Consider the following 19,184-nt stretch of genomic DNA (forward strand, 5'->3'; position numbering starts at 1 on the left):
ACAAAATTTCACTTTTTACAGTTTTTACTTTAACAATCAAACCCAAAATCAACTTCAGTTAAACATGAATTAACAGGTAAATTGTGATTGATAATGAACTATAAATTATACATTAAATGGCACATACAACTAGGACAGATCTTAAAAATTTATGCTGCAGTCCACTCAGCGTGCACATCATCTATCTCGATCCCGGAGTTTTTCAAATTCTCTTTCTCGTGAAGAATTCCAGTTCTTCCTCTTCCCAGGGTTTAGCCTGATCCCCAGCTGACTTAGCAGCACACAACCCAAACCGAGTTCCGCAAGCACTGTCTTCACCGGAATGGCACATGTCTGCCGAACCTCTGTTTATGGTGGTCCTGATGGCCCATATCCACTAATGTTACCTTCAGGTAACAGAAACACCTGCAGCAACTGTGTATTTGCCTATTCCCGGCTCCTGGATCCAGTCTCTGTCGTCTTCAGCCTAGCTGCACTCACCACTGGGATCATCACCTGAGCTCAGATGACTCTGTGTCATTTTTACCTGTTTTCAACCAGTTTCAGTTTCCCAGGAGTTTTTTTCTTTCAGCCTTAGTTTTTCTAGAAATCGAAAAGGTTCCGTTTCCATTTTAAGTTTGGGCCTGTCTCAGAAAAAGTACAAGCTCGCGAATGACTCGCTCTGGGGCATTACTCTGGAGAGCAAAAGATGGCCTGTGTATGATGTTTCATCTGAGAGAAAAGGCAGTGAATGGCATTCAGACGTTTGACTGTGGGAATAGGTGAAATCACAACTGACGGAGTGAAAATAGGAATACAGTCTACACACACTGTGAAAGTAGATGTCACTGGTTAACAACCAGTTTACACTAATTCTATCCCATTGCAGACTTTCAAGCATGGCAAAGGTTCTTGTAATTTTTCTTTTACCCTTGCAAGTTTTTTTTCCCCTCTTCTGCAGTTCAGACTCTTGCTGAGATAGGGTCCCATGGGTGCTAGCAATTCTTTCTTACCTCAATGAAGTGGTAATCCTTCCTGCGGCAAATATTGGGAGGGTATTTGTCTTTGAGGATATCACAGCTGAGCCTGTACCAGTGTTTCTTGAGCAAAGAACATCGGATACCCATCGGAGCTGAGGTCCTGTTTAGTTTTTTCCCTCACACACATGGCCAGTAAAATTCGCGATTTATTTTTGTGTCCCTTTATATTACATTGTTTGCGATCAGCCTCCTGAGCACAGACTGGGGGCAGAGAATAGAAAAAAGTTTCATTTGAAAATTGAGCATTTTATAGAAAGTAGTCATGGCCTTCAAAACAAGGAACAGTTTGAGTACAGAGTCTACGATAGGTTCATGGACACAGGTTAAACATGAAGTAATGCAAATGAAGAGTTCTTTTTTAAAAGTGAGAATGAAAGGCATGAATTTTTTTGAGTTGATGTGACTTTAAGTGGAACTATAATGGAAGAACCATATTTCTCAAATTGTCATGACATTCTATAGAAGAAAAGCCACAAGGAGCCAAAGTAATAGTGGAAATAATTGCCATTAGGATGAGTAAACTGCAGATCCACTTTGACCTACCCCTTGAACAAATGCATGCTATTTTGGTGATGCTTACATCATGTTGCACCACTGTTAAAATGTCACTGATTTTTCACGTGCACAGTTGCACAAACCTTTGCTGCATAATGGCCATTTCAAACTCGATGCACACACTACTTCAGTTTAGAAATTGTTCTGTCGAAACCAGGCTAAATACAGTGCTTGGATGCATCTCATCATGTCAGTCTTAACTCTGAGCTTTGTTTTGTGACCAAACCTAATTACCTCTTCAAAACCCAACAGCGAAAGCTGAGAATACAGTTAATTTATCTCAAATTACCATGTAAATTGATTTTTTTTAAGCTAGAATGCTGCCCAATTAAAAATGGCACTGAGTGGCTTTATCCCTGAAAAGATCAACAGAATACAAATTGAAACTACAAAGCACACAGACTACTCTGTGGGTTGTTATGACCAGATGAAAAGGGGTAAACTAGCTACTGTCTATTCAACCTCCTTGGTCACAACAAAGGTTTAAGTTTGCTTTTATCTAAAGGTTTAAGTTTCTTTATTATGAACATATGTATTTTCTAAATTGGAATATATTTAACTCTCTGCAATAAGGAGCCAATCAAACAAGTTTTCTTGATTCAGAGAGCAGATTTATTAACCACTAAACCCAAGAAAAATAATAAAATCGCAATGTCAAGCATTCGGCCCTCATGCAGTCATCCAGGTACACATGCGCACATCAGAGATAAGGGGAGTTAGAGTCCAATTTTTAAAAAAAGGTAAAAGAATATATGGTTAAGTATCCTTTGATTGTCCTTGAGGTGTAGGTTTTAAACGTGGTGGCCGATTTGGGTTGGCTGGTTTCTTGGTTGCGATCAGATGTAGAAGATGTTACATTTATTAAGAGGCCTTGGCTTGCTGGTAGGATTCTGGTAGGGTTGGCTTCTCAAACCAGGCGACACTCTCATTCCAAAAGAGAGGGAAGGAGGGAGGGAGAGAGAGCAGCTTTCAGCCTGCTCCCTCTGCTGAAGACTTGACATTTCCTGTGTCACTTGCAATCTCCCTCAAGTGGCTGGGTAGCTTTGCCTTGGAAATACACAATGGTTGAAGAGTTTCAAGAGGTTTTGGGTATGTCTGCCTGTGGCAGCCATTGTTCCAATATTCAGTGCTTTGCATTTTTAACGTCTCTTCCTTAGACCGTTACGAGTTTTGATGGGTGTCTGGATTATAGGAAATATCTCTCTAAATATTCCCCATGATGGTGATTTGTTTGTTTCTCACCTTCACCTTGGACGTGGCCTTGCATTTTTAAGCAGTTTGCTCTGTCTCAGTTCAAATTGCAAAACTTCCAGTCAATTGAAAGTTGTAAAATCCTATTTTCAAAAAAAATGGAGCATAGCTTCATGACAGGATTTTGAAGCCAAATAATTTAAAAGCCAGGGGGGAGCTAGTGGGAGCAAGGAGACAGGATAATTTGTTTTTTTTTGTCAGAAAATTCCCATCCCTTCTTTCACACTCTGAAGAGTTGACACAAGGAAAAAGAGAGAGAAGAATATATATTTGTATTTTTCAAAAAACAGATAAATTGGCAGCTGCCTTTGCTGCTCTGATAGTGGACCATTTGGTGTACAAAATTCAATGACTGACATATTCCATAAGATGGTAAAGTGCCAATCTTGCTCGAGCTCCTTTCTTTCTCAACCTGTTCACCATTTCCACAACCTACACACTATCAATTCTGAGCCATTGATGTCTTCTGAAGCCTCTTCACAATTCTCCTCATTGTTTATCAAGTGCAACTTGCCTGTAACAAATCTATACTTGTTGAAACCCAGCAATAGGGAAAAAAACTTTTCTAGTCCTCTAGAACCAGGAGGTTTCTAGGGCAGGAGTCAGAAGAATGAGCAGCAACTTATTAGGCTGGATCAAAGGATCTTGTGGTTTGCACCTTGGATGCACCATTTCCCCGTCAAATTTTGACATGTGGTATTCATATACCATCTCTCCTTTTCCCTGTCATCTTGTTAAAATACTTTCTTGTATTCTTCTTAGCTTCTACTTATATCTTCCTATAATATATTGCTGTCAATTTATTTTCAGTGGAATTTGCAGGATTATCTAACATCTGTGTTGCCTTTTTAAAAAGCATGCCAGGATGAGTGATATAGTGATAATGTTCCTGGGCTCCAGAGACATGAGTTCAAATCCCACCATGGCAGCTGGGGGAATTTAATAAACATGGACTAAAATGCTGGTCTCCATAATGGCGGCTATTAAACTACCAGATTGTCATTAAAAACCCACTTAGTTCACAAATGCCCTTTTCGGGAAGGAGATCTGCTGCCCTTACCTGGTTTGGCCTATGTGCGACTCCATATGCGCACAATGGTGTTGATTCTTAACTGCTCTCTGAAATGGCCTAACAACAGCTCGTTTGTATCGGAGTAAAGCAGGATGGAAAACCCATACTTGACCTAGGCATCGGATACAACAAAGACACACCTAGCCCAGTGCACCCTGTAAAGCCCCCACCCCCCTCATTAACATCTCGGGAATTTGGTGAACTGTTCCATTGACTAGTCAAGCAGCAGGCTAACATCTTCATACCAAATCTACCTCAAAATCCAATGTTCCAGAGCCCCCCATCACCATCTCTGTGTATGTCCTGTCCCATTGGCAGGACAGACTGATCAGAGGCGGTGGCATTGTTGGCTAGGAGTGACCCTGGGCATCCTCAACAACAGGTAAAATATAGACAAGGAAACTTACTACTGGTTAGCTGAGGGAAGGCGGTAGGTGCTAACGAATCGGTAACCTCCACCACTTGGAAGAGACAGTGACGGTAACAATGGCATGGAATGGGTAGGGGACTTTAATGTCCACCACTTCTGACTGAGCTGGCTGAGTCTTGAAGGGCAAATCTGCCAGACTGGGCCTGTGGCAGATGGTGAAGGGACAACCTACTTGAACACATCCAAATCAATCTACTTGCCACAGATGCATCTGTCCATGACAGTATTGGCAGGAGCAACCACCGCACGGTCCTTGTGGAAATGAAATCCCATCTTTATTGAGGACATCCTCCATGTTGTGTGGCACTGCCAAAGGAAGATGGTTGTGGGTTGGATACCAGTCTTCTCAGCCCCAGAACATTGCTGCAGGAGTTCCTCAAGGTAGTGTCCTAGACCCAATTATCTTCAACTGCTTCATTAATGACCTTCCCTCCATATGGTCAGCAGTGGGGATATTTGCTGATGATTGCAGTGTTCATTCCCAATCGTAACTTTTCAGATAATGAAACAGTCCCTGTCCACTTGCAGCAAGACCTGGACAATGTTCAGGCTTGGGTGATAAGTAGCAAGGAGCATTCAGATCTCAAAAGTGCCACGCAATGCCAATCTCCGATAAGAGAGGACCTCGTCAGTTCCACTTGATGTTCAATAGCATTATCATTGCTGAATCCCACCATCAGCATCCAGGAGGTTACCATTGGCTCGAAACAGAACTGGACCAGCCACATACATCCTCTGCTAAAAAGCAGATCAGTGGCTGAGAATTCTGCAGCAAGTAACTGTCCACCTGACTTCCAGAGCCTGTCCATCAGTTACAAGGCAAAAGTCAGGAGTGTGATAGGATACTACCATTTGCCTGGATGAGTCCAGCTCCAACAATACTCAAAGCGCAACAACATCCAGAACCAAGCAGCTCGCTTGATCGGCACCCATCCACCACCTTCAACATCTACTCCCTCCACCACTAGCATGCAGTGGCAGCAGCGTGTACCATCTACAAGATGTGCTGCAGCAACTCACCAAGGCACCTTCCAACCCCATGACCACCAGTACCTAGAAGGAGGGCAGAAACAAGCACCAATGCCTGCAACTTTCCCTCTAAGTGACATGATGTTCTGACTTGGAAACGTGTCGTGCCGTCACTGTTGCTGGGTCAAGTCCCTAACAGCGCTGTGGGTGTACCTACACCACATGGACTGTGGCTTTTCAGGAAGGTGGCTCACCACCACCTTCTCAAGGGCAATTGGGGGTGGACTATAAATGCTGACCTAGCCAGTGATGCCTGCATTCCATGATGATCAAATAATTTTTTAAAAATCAAAAGTTTTTATTGGAATCGGTTGCCCAATCTTTAATTTGATCAATTTTAGAACCATGTTCGCAAACTGAGAGTTTGTTAGTTTCAGTGTAGTTCCATATAATTCATGTGTTTTATGTTGAGTTTACCTACAGGCAACTTGGTGGAGCTGAAGCAGTGTATCTAAACTGTGTAGGTAAAATTTAAGGTGTTAAACTGTCAAAGCAATATTGTTAGAGTAAATTGAATCAAATCCCAGGAGAAGAGCCTTGAAATTCGGGTTAAGCAGGGCTTCATAATAGCTGCACAGGCCCAATGTGCCACATGAATGTTTCTCAATGTAACCAGATAGAGACTGCGTTTGTAGGCATTTAAAATGCTACCGAGACATCTCGATGTGAAATAATGGCTTATCCAGCGTTCCATATTTGAGCGCGTTTCGGTCTAACCACTCCACTCTGGTCGGTGCGGCCACATGATTCCCTGTTGGAAGAGGCCAGCTTGCTTGCATGCAGAAGCCTCCTTTTTGCGAAGGATTTAGGCATTACCTTTCAGCTAAACTGGGATCAACAACTGTGGAATTTTGGCTAATCTTGGGCATAATTCTACAGCTTTTGCTATTCTGCTGCTGGCATGGTTAGTGACTTCAATACAAGTGGAATTTCGTGTCATCCAAGTTTGGCGCATGGAGATTTCACTGTAGAAAGGAATGTGTATCTGATGATTTTTTTTCTCGAATATTCCTTATGTTTTAACCTTCCCCATTCCCGCTATGAATATTCCCACATTTCCTTTACTGTTAACTCTCTGCGCTGAAAGGGGATGATGGATCGAAGGGGTGGGTGGGTTAATTTGTATCATGTCTACATGCACACCTTCTTTAGATGTGGGACCAAGAGATTAGCTTCTGCAATGCCAGTGGTCACAACTGAAAGATGGCAAAGTCATATTATCAGCTTGGGATAAAGACAGAAAATGCTGGAAATACCCAGCAGGCCTGGTAGCATCTGTGAAGAGAGAAACAGAGCTAACGTTTCAAGTCCATTCAGACCGTTCTGATGAAAGGTCTTTTTGAAATGTTAACTCTTTCTCCACACACAGATGTTGCCATAAGACCCTAAGCTGAGTATTTCCATTTTTCCAGTTTTCTCATTTTTATTTCAGATATCCAGCACCTGTAGCATTTTATTTTTATACCAATATCTTAGGGAATTTTTCTCCCCTTAGCTTGGCTCGAGATAAATTTCATCCTTTCCTTTTTGTAAGTTTCTACTTGTGGTTGCCAGGGTAAATACAAGGGTTTCTGCTTTCGCCTGGGTGAATCAGCAGCCATTGGTGTTTCTGCAAGTTGTGTGAGAGAGTTCCTTCTGTTTGTCGCAAAATTGTTATGTATGTGACTGCCTGCCTGAAAGTAGTTTTAGTCAACTTATTCATTGGAATCTGCATCTTTGGACATTTTGCTTATCAGTTTTTTCTAAAGCCCATTGTTTACTTCTATGGGATGCCTGCAGGAACACTGAATTTCTCCTGCCACTGACAAGAAATTCCTGTTGTAATTCTCTCTCGTGATGTAGTGTCAAGGACCAGTTGAGTTGGAAAGGTGTGAACAGCACTGATGTCATTTTTTTAAGTCGTTTCTCGTGCTGTGAGTCTGCATAGGCTCTGGTGGATCTTCACAGGGACTACCTCTGCTTAAAAAGACAAAGGTGCCCTGCTAACCCAGGAACCCACTTGAGGCCTTTAAGAACATAAGAAAGAGGAGCAGGGGGTATGTGAGCCTGCTCTCCATTCATTTACCTAACCGTGTGTGTTTATAATCATAAAATCCTGTTTTTTTTGATGCAGCCAGGCTCATCAGTGCTATTCAAAAACAGAAATACCTGGAAAAACTCAGCAGGTCTGACAGCATCTGCAGAGAGGAACACAGTTAACGTTTCGAGTCTGTATGACTCTTCAGCAGAACTAAGGAATAATAGAAAAGAGGTGAAGTATAAGCTGGTTTAAGGGGGTTCGGGGAGGTGGGACAAGTAGAGCTGGATAGAGGGCCAGTGATAGGTGGAGATAACCAAAAGATGTCATAGACAAAAGGACAAAGAGGTGTTGAAGCTGGTGATATCTAAGGAATGTGATAATAGGTGATATCGGTGCTAATGGGGAGAAATTACTGGCCTTGACCGGTGTGCGGTTTGTCATGTTTTGCAATCTTATCAAGTTTTAGAGGAATGCGCTGTGTTGGTAGACGCATGTGTCCCCCAGCTGACCTTTGACACGCCTCGGAGTGCGATAGGCTTGGCACAATCTCCTGTTGCACATCGTCTGTATCAAGTGATTGTTTAAAAAGATTACCTCATAGTAAGCAATTGTTCTGAGTGGATGCAGTGAGATCTGTTTGTGCGGTTACTTTAAAGGGACAGTGCTTTGGTAAAGTTAATTTTCCTCCATTTATGTTCAGTATGCTTGTTATGAGATGCTTATTTTTAAACTGCCCATACCAAAGCATTTTAGATCTGTGAAATTTTTAGTACAGGAGGCAGCTATTTGGCAGGGCAACCGTGTGTCAGCTTTCTGTCTTTTTTTTTTAAAAAAAAAAGCTTTCCATTTATTTCCATCTCTCAGATCATTCTAGAAACTGTGGTGGGTTCTACTTCCACCATTGTTTTTGGTATGATATCCCATGTTTGACACTTCTTTAAAAAAAATCTTTTAAATTCCTCAAAGTTTAATAAATCCATGCTTCCTAGATGCAAATTGACAATCTATAAACTATACACTGTAAAATCTATGATAGACTTCACTCTGTGGAGTTGGTATGTTGAATTGAATTTTTCTTTTCAATCTTCCGGGAAGCATTTTCACAGAGTTCATTTTCTGCCGTTGGTACACTTTGACAGCAAGAGCTTGCATTTTTATAGCACCTGTTGGGCATCTCAAGGTGCTTTGTGCCCGATGAGTCTCTTTTTAAAAGAGGAGCTGCTAATAGGTGAGTAAATGTGGCAGTCAGTTTGCACACAGCCGGGTCTGGCGAGCAGCAAATGAGATGAATGATGATTTGATTTGTTTCTTTTTTGGTGGCGGTTCAGAGAAGGATGTTGACAGGATGCTGGGAGCTCTGATTATTTTTTTGAATTGTGTTATGGGACCCTTTGCTTCCAGCATAACGCTCAATTGGGATGTTGCTTTTAATGCAGAGATGCCCAAGCTTTTGTCCTCTGTGAATTACATGGGCAAACCATGCGGCCATTGTGGCCTTGAAAATTAGATTTGAAATCTACTCCATTCATTATTATACTTCCGCTTTTACCTTGTTAGTCTCGCTATGAAACCCCTGGGGGAAAGTTGCACCTGACTGAATGAAACCAAACCGCAGAAATTACTAGATCTTTGTGGTCAGCCTTATTCAAGGTCAGTGGTGAGCATAATTGCTTCATCACTGACTACAAAATCCAGCCCCTAGTTTTGCCTGTATTATTCCCCAGATGAATTTTATAATAAGGGACAGGGCCACAGGACAGGCTATAAATGTGGAGCTAATGATGCCAGACCAAGGCTCTTAATCTTTGTGTTTAAGCTAAAACACATTGGGCTTGTAACACAGGATTTGTAGTCTTAACAGGTTATTTTTGTGCAAAAAGGTTGCGTGACCTTTTTCTATATATAGTAATTATGGTTTTATTTAGTGTGTAATGTACCTTTTTAGGATTAATACTTGTTAAGGAAGATCATATGATCTGTTGTAGCCAATAGAGTAGCGAGGGCTACCTCAGCAGTGTAGAGATAGAGTTGGAGTAGAAAGCACACGTGGTTGCTGCTGAGTATATGTAAATAAACTTAACGCTTCCACCCAAGAAGTGTCTGCTGATCGACTCTACCATTAATAGCACAACTCGGCCACCCTACAACAAACTGGCGATGAAGATGGAATAAAACAGGATTGAACAAAAGGAATCAAGTTTAAAAAGAAATCGGCACTGTGTACCTCGCCCAGCGATTGTAAGTAGCAAGCTCTGTTAGAATTGAAGAAGTTATCCTCTCTCAAAATGCCACAATTTGGGAGAATTGATCCTTTTGAAACTGCCATAGACGATTGGACTCAGTACATAGAAAGCCTCACGTTCTTTTTTTCAAGTGAACGAGATTATGGGTGAAGAGAAGAGGTGAGCGATTCCCTTGAGTACTTGTGGAAGCCAAACCTACAGTTTGATTCGAAGTTTGACAGCACCCAATGCCCCAGATTGGAAGAATTTCGATGAATTTGTGGACCTCGTGAAGGGTCACTTTCAACCCAAGCCCTCAGTCATGACGCAGATGTTCAGGTTTGACTCGCGAAATAGATCCCCAGGTGAGACAATTGCATGGCACATTTGAAGCAGCTATTGAAACATTATGAGTTTGGTACGACTCTGAACGACATGCTCAGAGATCGTTTAGTATGTGGTGTGTAAGAGGACACTATTCAGAAAATATTATTGTCCGAAGTGAATCTGGACTTCAACAAGGTGCTAGAGATAGCACTGGCTGTGAAAAGTGCAGTAAGAGATTCAAAAGCAATACAGGATGTGCAAATTGGCGCCGTCCTCCACATCAGCTGGGAAACCTCAGCCGAAAATGGTGCAAAAAAAACAAGAGACTGCCGAGAGGTGGGAAACAGCCCCCGCTAGCCGAAGAATAAAGAAAAATAACTTAGCAGCGAAATCGAAGAATAATTTTAAGAGGTGGAAACAAGCAGTCTTTTAGCGATTGGCAGTTTAAAAAAATTTGAATGCTACTATTGTAACAGAAATGGACATATGACGAGGCAGTGCAAGGGAAGATTCAAGCCGATTTGTAAACGAAAGAAGAAGCCCAATGAAATCTACAATGTAGAAGAGCCTGAAACAACAAATTCAGACATTTACTCATTGTTTAATCTGAAAGTTGGAAAGACAGAACCAATATTTGTCACAGTGAAATTAAATAACAAACTTGTTAGAATGGGAGTGAACACGGGAGCTTCCACTACTGTAATTGGGGAACATACCTTCAGAATAATGGTGAACATCATTAAATTTAGAAGAAACAGCGCCAAGCTAAAAACATATACGGGGGAAGACATTCAAGTAAAAGGCATAAGCAGAGTAGCTGTCCATTATGGAAACCAATCGACAAAGCTGCCCTTGACAGTGGTAGCAGGTGAAGGGCCAAGCCCCCTAGGACGAAATTGGTTAAAGAAGATTAAGTTAGAATGGGCTGAAACTTTCCAGTTGAGAGCAAATGGGCTACCAGAGTTACTTAGAAAGTAAGCCACCATCTTCAAGGATGAACTGGGGAAAATCCAGGGCCTGCAGACCAAGATTCTTGTGGATCCAGAAGCAACCCCTCGCTTCATGAAGGTGAAATTGGTGCCATAGGTCCTGGGAGAAAAAGTTGACATTGAACTGAACAGACTAGAGAAACTGGATGTTATACAACCTATTCAGTTCTCCGAATGGGCAGCACCTATAGTCCCCATTCTTAAACCCGACCAAAGCGTTCAAACTTGTGGAGACTACGAACTGACGGTTAATTAAAGTAGCTAAGCTAGACAGGCACCCCATTCCAAAAATTGAAGATGTGTATACCAAGCTGGTAGGAGGAACAATGTATACAAAGCTTGACATAAGTTATGCTTATCAACAAGTAGAATTGGATAATGCCTTCCTGGAATTTGTCACAATTAATATCCGCAAAGGGTTGTTGCTATGTACATGATTGCCTTTTAGTGTCTCCTCAGCTTGTGCCAACTTTCAAAGAACAATGGAAAGTTTACTGCAGGGACTGCCCCAGGTTGTAGTCTATTTAGACGATGTATTGGTGACAGGATTCAATGAAAAAGAGCATTTGGCCAACTTAGAAGTCCTAAAACGTTTCTTGCAAGCTGGAGTGCGTTTTTTTAAAAAAGTGTACGTTCCAAGTGAGGGAAATAATCTATTTGGGTCACCGGGTAGATTCACAGGGCCTCCACCTGGTCGAGGAGAAAGTGAGAGCCACAAGAGAGACGCCTGTGCCAAAGAACGCCTCAGAGCTCAAATCATTCCTCAGAATGATCAACTATTATGGGCGGTTCTTACCCAATTTGTCCACAGTGCTGCCCCCCCATGTATTCTCTACTTAAAAAGAGCCAACGTTGGTCTTGGGAGGCGCCCCAGAAAGAATCTTTCATAAAGGTGAAACAACTGTTGTACTCGTCCAATCTATTAATGCATTATGACCAGACGAAAGAATTGGTGCTGACATGTGATGCACTTCCCTATGGAGAGGGAGCAGTGCTCTCTCCTCAGATGGACGACAGCACGGAATGGCCAATAGGTTATGTATCAAGAATGCTCACCACAGCGGGAAAGGGATGTGTGCAGATAGAGAAAGAAGGCCTGTCCGTATCTTTGGTGTCAAGAAATTTCACCAGTACATACACAGTTGCCATTTTACAATTGTTTCAGACCACAACCCATTGCTAGGATTGTTTACTGAGGACAAGGCTATACCACCCATAGCCTCAGCAAAAATACAACGATGGGCTTTAATTCTGGCAGCATACGGATACACTTTTGTACTTAAACCTGGCAATCAAATCGCAAACGCCGATGCCTTTAGTTGTTTGCCTTTACTAGAAAATGTGAGGAAGTCCCGGTTCCACAAGAACTTGTTCTATTGCTAAATTTTTTTGATTTGTTGCTGGTATGCGCTTGACAGATCAGAGACTGGACAAGTAAGTATGTGAACAAGTGCTTCATGGTTGGTCACTAGCCTGTGTCTGATGAAATGAAATTATATTTCAACAGAAGACATGAAATTACCAGCCAGGATGGCATCTTATTGTGGGGAGCACAAGTGATAGCACCTCCAAAGGGAAGAGAGGCATTGCTTATTGAACTACACAGCGCACATCCAGGAATATCCTAAACGAAGACCATAGCTCACAGCTACCTATAGTGGCTTGGGATGGATGGTGAAATAGAGAGTTTAGCGAAGAATTGTATGCAATATAAGCAACTGTAAAAGTTACCTTCAACAATTCTGTGACACCCTTGGGAATGGCCAGGAAGACCATGGGTGCAGTTACACATTGACTATGTGGGACCTTTCATGGGAGCAATGTTTCTGCTCATTGTTGATGTCCACTCAAAATGGATGGACATATGAGGTGAAGTCACCAACGTCTTCTGCTACAATTGAGAAGTTACGTCAGAGTTTTGCTATTAATGGATTACCAGAAGTGGTCGTTTCTAATAACGGCACGGCATTTACGAGTGCTGAGTTTCAGTGGTTTATCAACCTCGGTGGTATCACTCATGTAGAAACTTCACCGTACCACCCTTCCTCAAATGGACTGGCTGAAAGGGCGGTTCAAACATTCAAGGCAGACATGAAGAAGCTAACTGGAGATTCTACAGCAACCAAGCTAGCACACTTTTCCATTATAGGCCCACCCGTCACACCACAACAGGTATTACACCTGCGGAATTATTGATGAAACACCGCCTCAAAACGAGATTGAGCTTAATTATGCTGAATTCAGGGGTAAGGTGGAAAGGAGTCAGGGAAGTTAGAAAACTAGAAATAACTGTAAATTTCCTCTCACGACTATGACAGTGGGAGAGTCGGTATACATGAAGAACTTTGGAGAAGGACCAAAGTGGTTACTGGGTGAAATAAGTGCAGTGACTGGATCTCTATCTTACCACGTGGAGGTGGAAGGCCAAGTCATACGGAGACATGTGGATCATCTTAAGGAGGAGAGAAGCCATGCACCAAGAGATGAATCCACCAATGTTCATGACTGGGTCAGCGTTTCCTTTTGAGAGAACTCAACCCAGTACAGACACATCTGATGTTCCTGCAAGAGTGAAGGATACAGATCTTCAGATGCCCACCGAAGCACCTGATGTTCAGGAAACTCCAGAAAAGGAGGTTCCTGACAAAACATCTGAAGTTGTAGAGCTGAGATACTCTACACGCAAAAGGAAACCACTAGAAATATCTGAATTTGTAAATCACTTAGTGTAAATATTTTGCTATTTTGAGAAAATTGTAATTGTAAATATGAAATGTATGAGTAAAGGGGGAGGGATGTGGTGGTAATAGTTTTATCTGATGTGTAATATACCTTTAAGAACAATGTTATTAAGGAAGATCACATGATCTTAGTATCCAATAGTAGAGTAGTGCGGGCTACCTCAGTAGTGTAGAGAGAGAGTTTGAAGTGTAAGCACATGTTTAGTTGCTGTTGAGTACCTTTTGTAAATAAACCAATAATTTCTACTTAAGAAACATCTGCTGACCAACTCTATCAATAGTACCAACTTTGTCACCACTCATAACAAGCATGCGACGAGGATCCATGCGATCCAACAGTGATGGCTCTATTTAAAAACTTTAACTCAATGAACTGAAGACTGACCTTAAGGGGCTCGGCTAAGGTTGATAATGAGAAAAGGGATGTGGTTTCATTGAAATTAGACTTGCCAATTGACCTCCCGACTCTGCTTGTCGCCGGATCCCTGCTGGGGCCAAGACCAGAAGGTGCGCAGGCTCCGGTGTTAAATTGTCGGAGAGCAGTTTAAGTCACAGTCAGCATCAGGCACACCCACCCCCCCACCACTGACCAGAAGGTCTGGGCCGATAACTGGCCTTTGTGTAGAAAAATACCTTAAGATGCTTCAGAGGTTGTATCAGGCAAAATTAGTTAGGCCTAAGTCGTTCTAGAATAATGTTATCAAAAGAGATGACGTGCTGATTATTTCTAAACATACATTGTTAAATGGTTTAATTTCTGTTTGAGTAACAGGGTGTGGAAGCAAACCGGTTGTGTTGGATGGAGTGCGTTGCTCAGGCACTATAAAAACATACTTGCAGTTTTGTGCATGAAATTTGCCAAGTGCACCCCAGTGTTGAACAGCACTTGCCTTAGCAGGTAAGATTAAAAATGGATTACTATCCTTGTCCTCTTGATTGTGTTTCCACGTGCTGTTCTCCACTTTTTAGGACTCCCATTAGAGTTTTCCAGTCAGTTTGCTGCTTTTTCTGCAATTTAAATGCAGTGCTTCTCAAATTAATGTACCATAGCTGCAAGTTGACAAAGCTACTTGAAATTATTGTTCCAATCAGGTTTGGAGGGGTGAGCTGACTCCTCTTTGTGCCTCTCCTGGGTTGGTTATAAAAAAAAGTTTGAATCTTAAAAGATATGCTTAGCCGTGTATAGTGCGGCGTAAGAATTAAGCCAGCCAGATTCTTTGAGTTAACAACTAAGGAGTTGGTTTTATTGCTGTAACTCATTTAGGTAAAGATGCAGAAATTATGCATACATTATGTCCAGCTTCCCATTAATGCAAAAAAGCACACGCACAACTTTCCTACGCATGCACAAAAAGAAATACAACTTCAGAGTATCCAGTGTTAAAATTTGGCCAAGCAGTAAAGGTAAAAGTCAGAAAAATTGTTCACGGTTTGTCCGAATGCTTGTTCACAGCTAGAAGAGCCGCTTTCCACAGTGGCTGCTGGTACTTTGGTTTCTCACTGAGCCAGTTGCTCTGCAGTCTTGGCTGATTGAATCTCTTTTCTCTTGGAAGACTGTGGTGTTGAATTGGAATCCGCTTTTAAGAACTCTCAATTCGCTACAATGATATCTTCTGGTGGGTTTTCAAACCACAAACCAAGCTCAACTTTGTGGAGAGAGGTTTCAGAGGGAGGGAAGGGGTAAGGCTGTTGCCCATACTGTTTCTGTGGCAGTCTGTCTGTTAGTTCAAATCCAGTGTATTTTACACCAAAGAGCTGGGTCATATGACCCCTCTGGTTTCAATCTGGGGTTTATCTTAGCCATTATCTCTGGGAGCTCCTTAAACTCTGTCTCCATAAAGCGGCTTGTGGCCTTGACAAAGGCCAGTGCCTTTTGTTTAGGCTAATCGATTATTTTCAATAAGTTATATTATATATCCAGCATTCGACATTGCAAACTAAGATTCTGTACACATCTTTGCAACATGATTCAGTCACCTGGAATCCCTGAGGATGGCATGACTTTAAAATCAGTTTTTTTTTCACTCTTTTTTTTTAATCTACAATTTATCTCCAATTCAACTTAAAAAAAAAACCTCAGTCCTCAACCCCGAACAGCCTTCCCATGGTTACATTGCACGGAACGATAACTACTCAAATTTTCAGTGCCAAAGTAATAGTGATATGTACACACCATGACCTGACCCTTGAAACTCTGTGAAACTGGGAGAATGCTGAATAAACAGTTAATCTGACTATGTACTTAAAATCCTGGCTTTGTAAATCTGCTTTTAGCAGTGTAAAAACAGCCTTTAATTCATGTGATGTATTTTCACCAGTATTGTCAGCACTGGTGTTGCCAGCCACCATACTAGTAGGTGCATCCTTTCAACATGGTTCTCCTCGTATGGTTAAATAATCTTGAAAAGTAAAACGAATTGTTCATATGCTGAACGGGTATCTATTTTTGCTTGCAAGCAAATTTGAAGGTTTGATAGTTGATGAAGCAGCAGCTGCTTACCTATTAATTTGTATCTTATGTAAGAAAATCATTTTTCTTGGGTTTTTGTATGCGAATTTTGAATTTATATGGGAACTTTCTTACCTAAGACCTTTAGGACCATGGTGGGTCAATGGTTAAGTGTATTGTGGGTTGTTATACTAAGCCACCTCAGGTTTGATTATTGGCCTAAACTGAGTTCAGATATTGACCATAGCAGCAGTGGAAGCACTTTAATTAGAAATAGGGGCTTTCTGCTGAGAGATGTCTATGTTAGCTAGGTGTGGCCTTTATTACTTTCTGTTAGTAGCAACCAGAGAAGGACTCCAGAGCTTCAAAGTATCATGGTCCGCCATTTTAGTGAATAACGCTGCTGCTGGTGTCTCGATCATTTCACATCAGGGAGAATCGGAGAATTCCTTATGACTGACCGACTCCAGATGTTAATGCTGGCACGGTATGGAGAGAATTGTGTTCTGCTTTGATTTCCCAAACAGCGTAAAGACCTGACACAGGTGAGGCTCACCCACAGAGAATGGAAAGTTTGTAATTGTGAGCCAGTATGAGCCACTGCTTTCAAAGGAGAAGGGAAAGTAAAAAAAACAATGCAGAATAGAAAATTGGAGAGGCAAAAAGACCTTAAATTGAGATTTGTGTGTTTTTCCCCCCCAAACTTCAATTGCTTTCATTTGAGTAACGTATACATGTTTGTATTTGTTATTTGAAATTGGTTTGATAAATGTGCATATGCTGCTGCAGTGTTGAAATAACAGCAAACTACACATTTTTATTCGAGTTGTACTGCATCAAATGATTCTGTAGCAAGAGACATTTCTGGCAATAGTGTAATTAATTCCTTTCTTGGGTTTTAAAAAGTCAGCTTTGTGTTGGCTGCAGTTACAACCGCAGTTTACACAGTACTGTATTGAGTATGATATGCCTATACTGCATAACTGTGGCATCAATTCTTGAAAATGTTGGAACTAATTGCATTTTTCTTTCCTAAGCTGTGTGACTCTTGCATCTTGAACTAAATATTCTTTTGAATTAATGGCTGCTTTGCGTTTCTATCTGTTCAGGTTTTTTTGCATGTGCCATCCGATAGTGGTTTGCCATAAAACTAACCTGCTTTGTTCATTGTGTTTTGTCCTCAGGACTGAGTAAGCTGCTATGAGAAAGAAAGATGGAGCAAGAAGAGTCAAATCTGATAAATGATTATAGGTACAGAAGTTATTCTGCTACAATTGATAAAGCTTTGAAGAACTTTGAATCCTCCAGTGAATGGGCGGACCTTATCTCATCACTGGGGAAGCTTAACAAGGTGAGTAGATGTGTTATGTGAAGGTGCCATGCCAATGAGAAAGGGTTGGTTTTAAGGAATTTTAATGAAATTCTCCCCATCGACATCAATATGAAATGCTGAGTGCAGTCAGTTTTCTACAATGAGCAAAACTGGTTAAAACACAATGCTTGGCATATCTTTAAGTGCACTTTTTTTTGGTATTGGCAAGGGCCAGTTAATTGAATGAAGTAAAACTACATTAAAAGCAGGAAAAGGTACCAAATTGTACCTGGTTTTCAGGGTAGTGACATTTAAATTCGGCTGTTTCTTTTTTAGTATGTCAAAGATGGAGTACCTTTTTAAAATTCCTCCTTGTCTAATTAATGATGGGAGCTGTGCAGTGCTCTAATTGATAACGATGAGTATCTTGTAACTGTTTTTCCTCCCCTTTCGGTCACACCCAAGGACTGTGTTATTCAGAAAATAAATGTGAATAGCAATAGCTAGAAAATCAGAATTTATCTCAAAATTGTTTTGTGTTAATGTGGAGGAGGGTAAGTGATTTGCAAGCGCTGGTGTTGGAGCTGCTATTGTAGTGTGCAACTGACACATCATGAAACAAGATTCTCAGCAGACCAGTTGACCTTGGAGTCATTCCCAGTGTGATAATGGAAAATTTATTTCATATAATGTATATGAGAGAGAACACAAAAGAGCTTAGGTCTGCAATTTTTATGCAATCTTGAGCCTCTTGCTACCAGCTAAATTAGCAGAGTTCTAGAGGAAGTTTTGCAACCTAAGTATATATTCTGTTCCATCTATTTTATCTTTGAAAAGTTTTTTGGAAGTCACAGGACAGATGAAGGCTTTAAGATTATTTACTGATAGGCCCATTTACTCTAGGTGGTTTTCTACAAGAGGACGGTTAATTTAATTGTTTTGCTTGTGACAGTATCTGGTAAACTATAAATAGCTCACTAGGGACTGATTTGCCAGGAGCTTGTGGATTGGCTTCAGACTAAATATATCTCTTTGAAGTTGAGAAATTAATGTCATTCCTTTTGGAGTTGCATTTTGGCTTGAGTGCCTAGTCCAAGGGCTTCCTCCATGGTTGGATGATAGGGTGTTGAGAAGGTGGTATACGGACCATTATGGAACCAATTCTGTGTCTCAGAACTCCCTGAAGGGCCATGTGACTCACGGGCAAAGTTTTCTTTTTGAGGGCGATATATTGCAGAGGCTATACTTGTACATACAACTTTATGGAAATTTGGGATAAATAGGTATGGTTATAACTCTAATCTTTTCTTTAACTAAATGGGTTGCAGTGGGGTGGTTTGAGTTGCAGATTTGCATATATATAGTGTACCAAATGAAAATAATTAAAATATACTGCATCCATGAGGAGACAACACTCATTGTGGGTCTGTTATCATTGTTGTGGGTCTTAGATGATGTTGTCCTTAGTCAGGATTGCTAGAAACTGCTGGAGGCAAGGCTTATGGTAAACTTTACCTTGTATTAAACATTCTACTAAGTACGTTGGTACAGGGCTTAACATGAGGCTTCACAAAGAACTATCTTTCAGCATACTCTTGTCATGTGATCTTACATCCACTGATATTGACTGTCTATTTACATATTTAACATTAAACCAGAAACTCCACTGTAAAGCTTTTATAGGCTTCATAATTTCCATTATGCACAATATCAATAAGTCTTTTGGGTATATCGTAGCTAAACCCAGACCTATTACTACACTATGTCC

General features: G+C 41.2%; 1 protein-coding gene across 2 annotated transcripts in view; it reads left to right on the top strand.

Moving 5' to 3' along the window:
* dop1b (DOP1 leucine zipper like protein B) overlaps positions 1 to 19,184 on the top strand; it is a 137,525-nt gene that overhangs the window by 12,011 nt on the left and 106,330 nt on the right. For both annotated transcript variants that reach the window (XM_078560234.1, XM_078560235.1), the window contains exon 2: positions 17,289 to 17,455. In XM_078560234.1, the coding sequence (XP_078416360.1) occupies positions 17,318 to 17,455 (138 nt within the window). In that variant the 5' untranslated portion in view covers positions 17,289 to 17,317. The remainder of the gene's footprint in view (positions 1 to 17,288; positions 17,456 to 19,184) is intronic.

Source organism: Cetorhinus maximus, chromosome 16 (genome assembly GCF_964194155.1).
Source record: "Cetorhinus maximus chromosome 16, sCetMax3.hap1.1, whole genome shotgun sequence".
Lineage (NCBI taxonomy): Eukaryota > Metazoa > Chordata > Chondrichthyes > Lamniformes > Cetorhinidae > Cetorhinus > Cetorhinus maximus.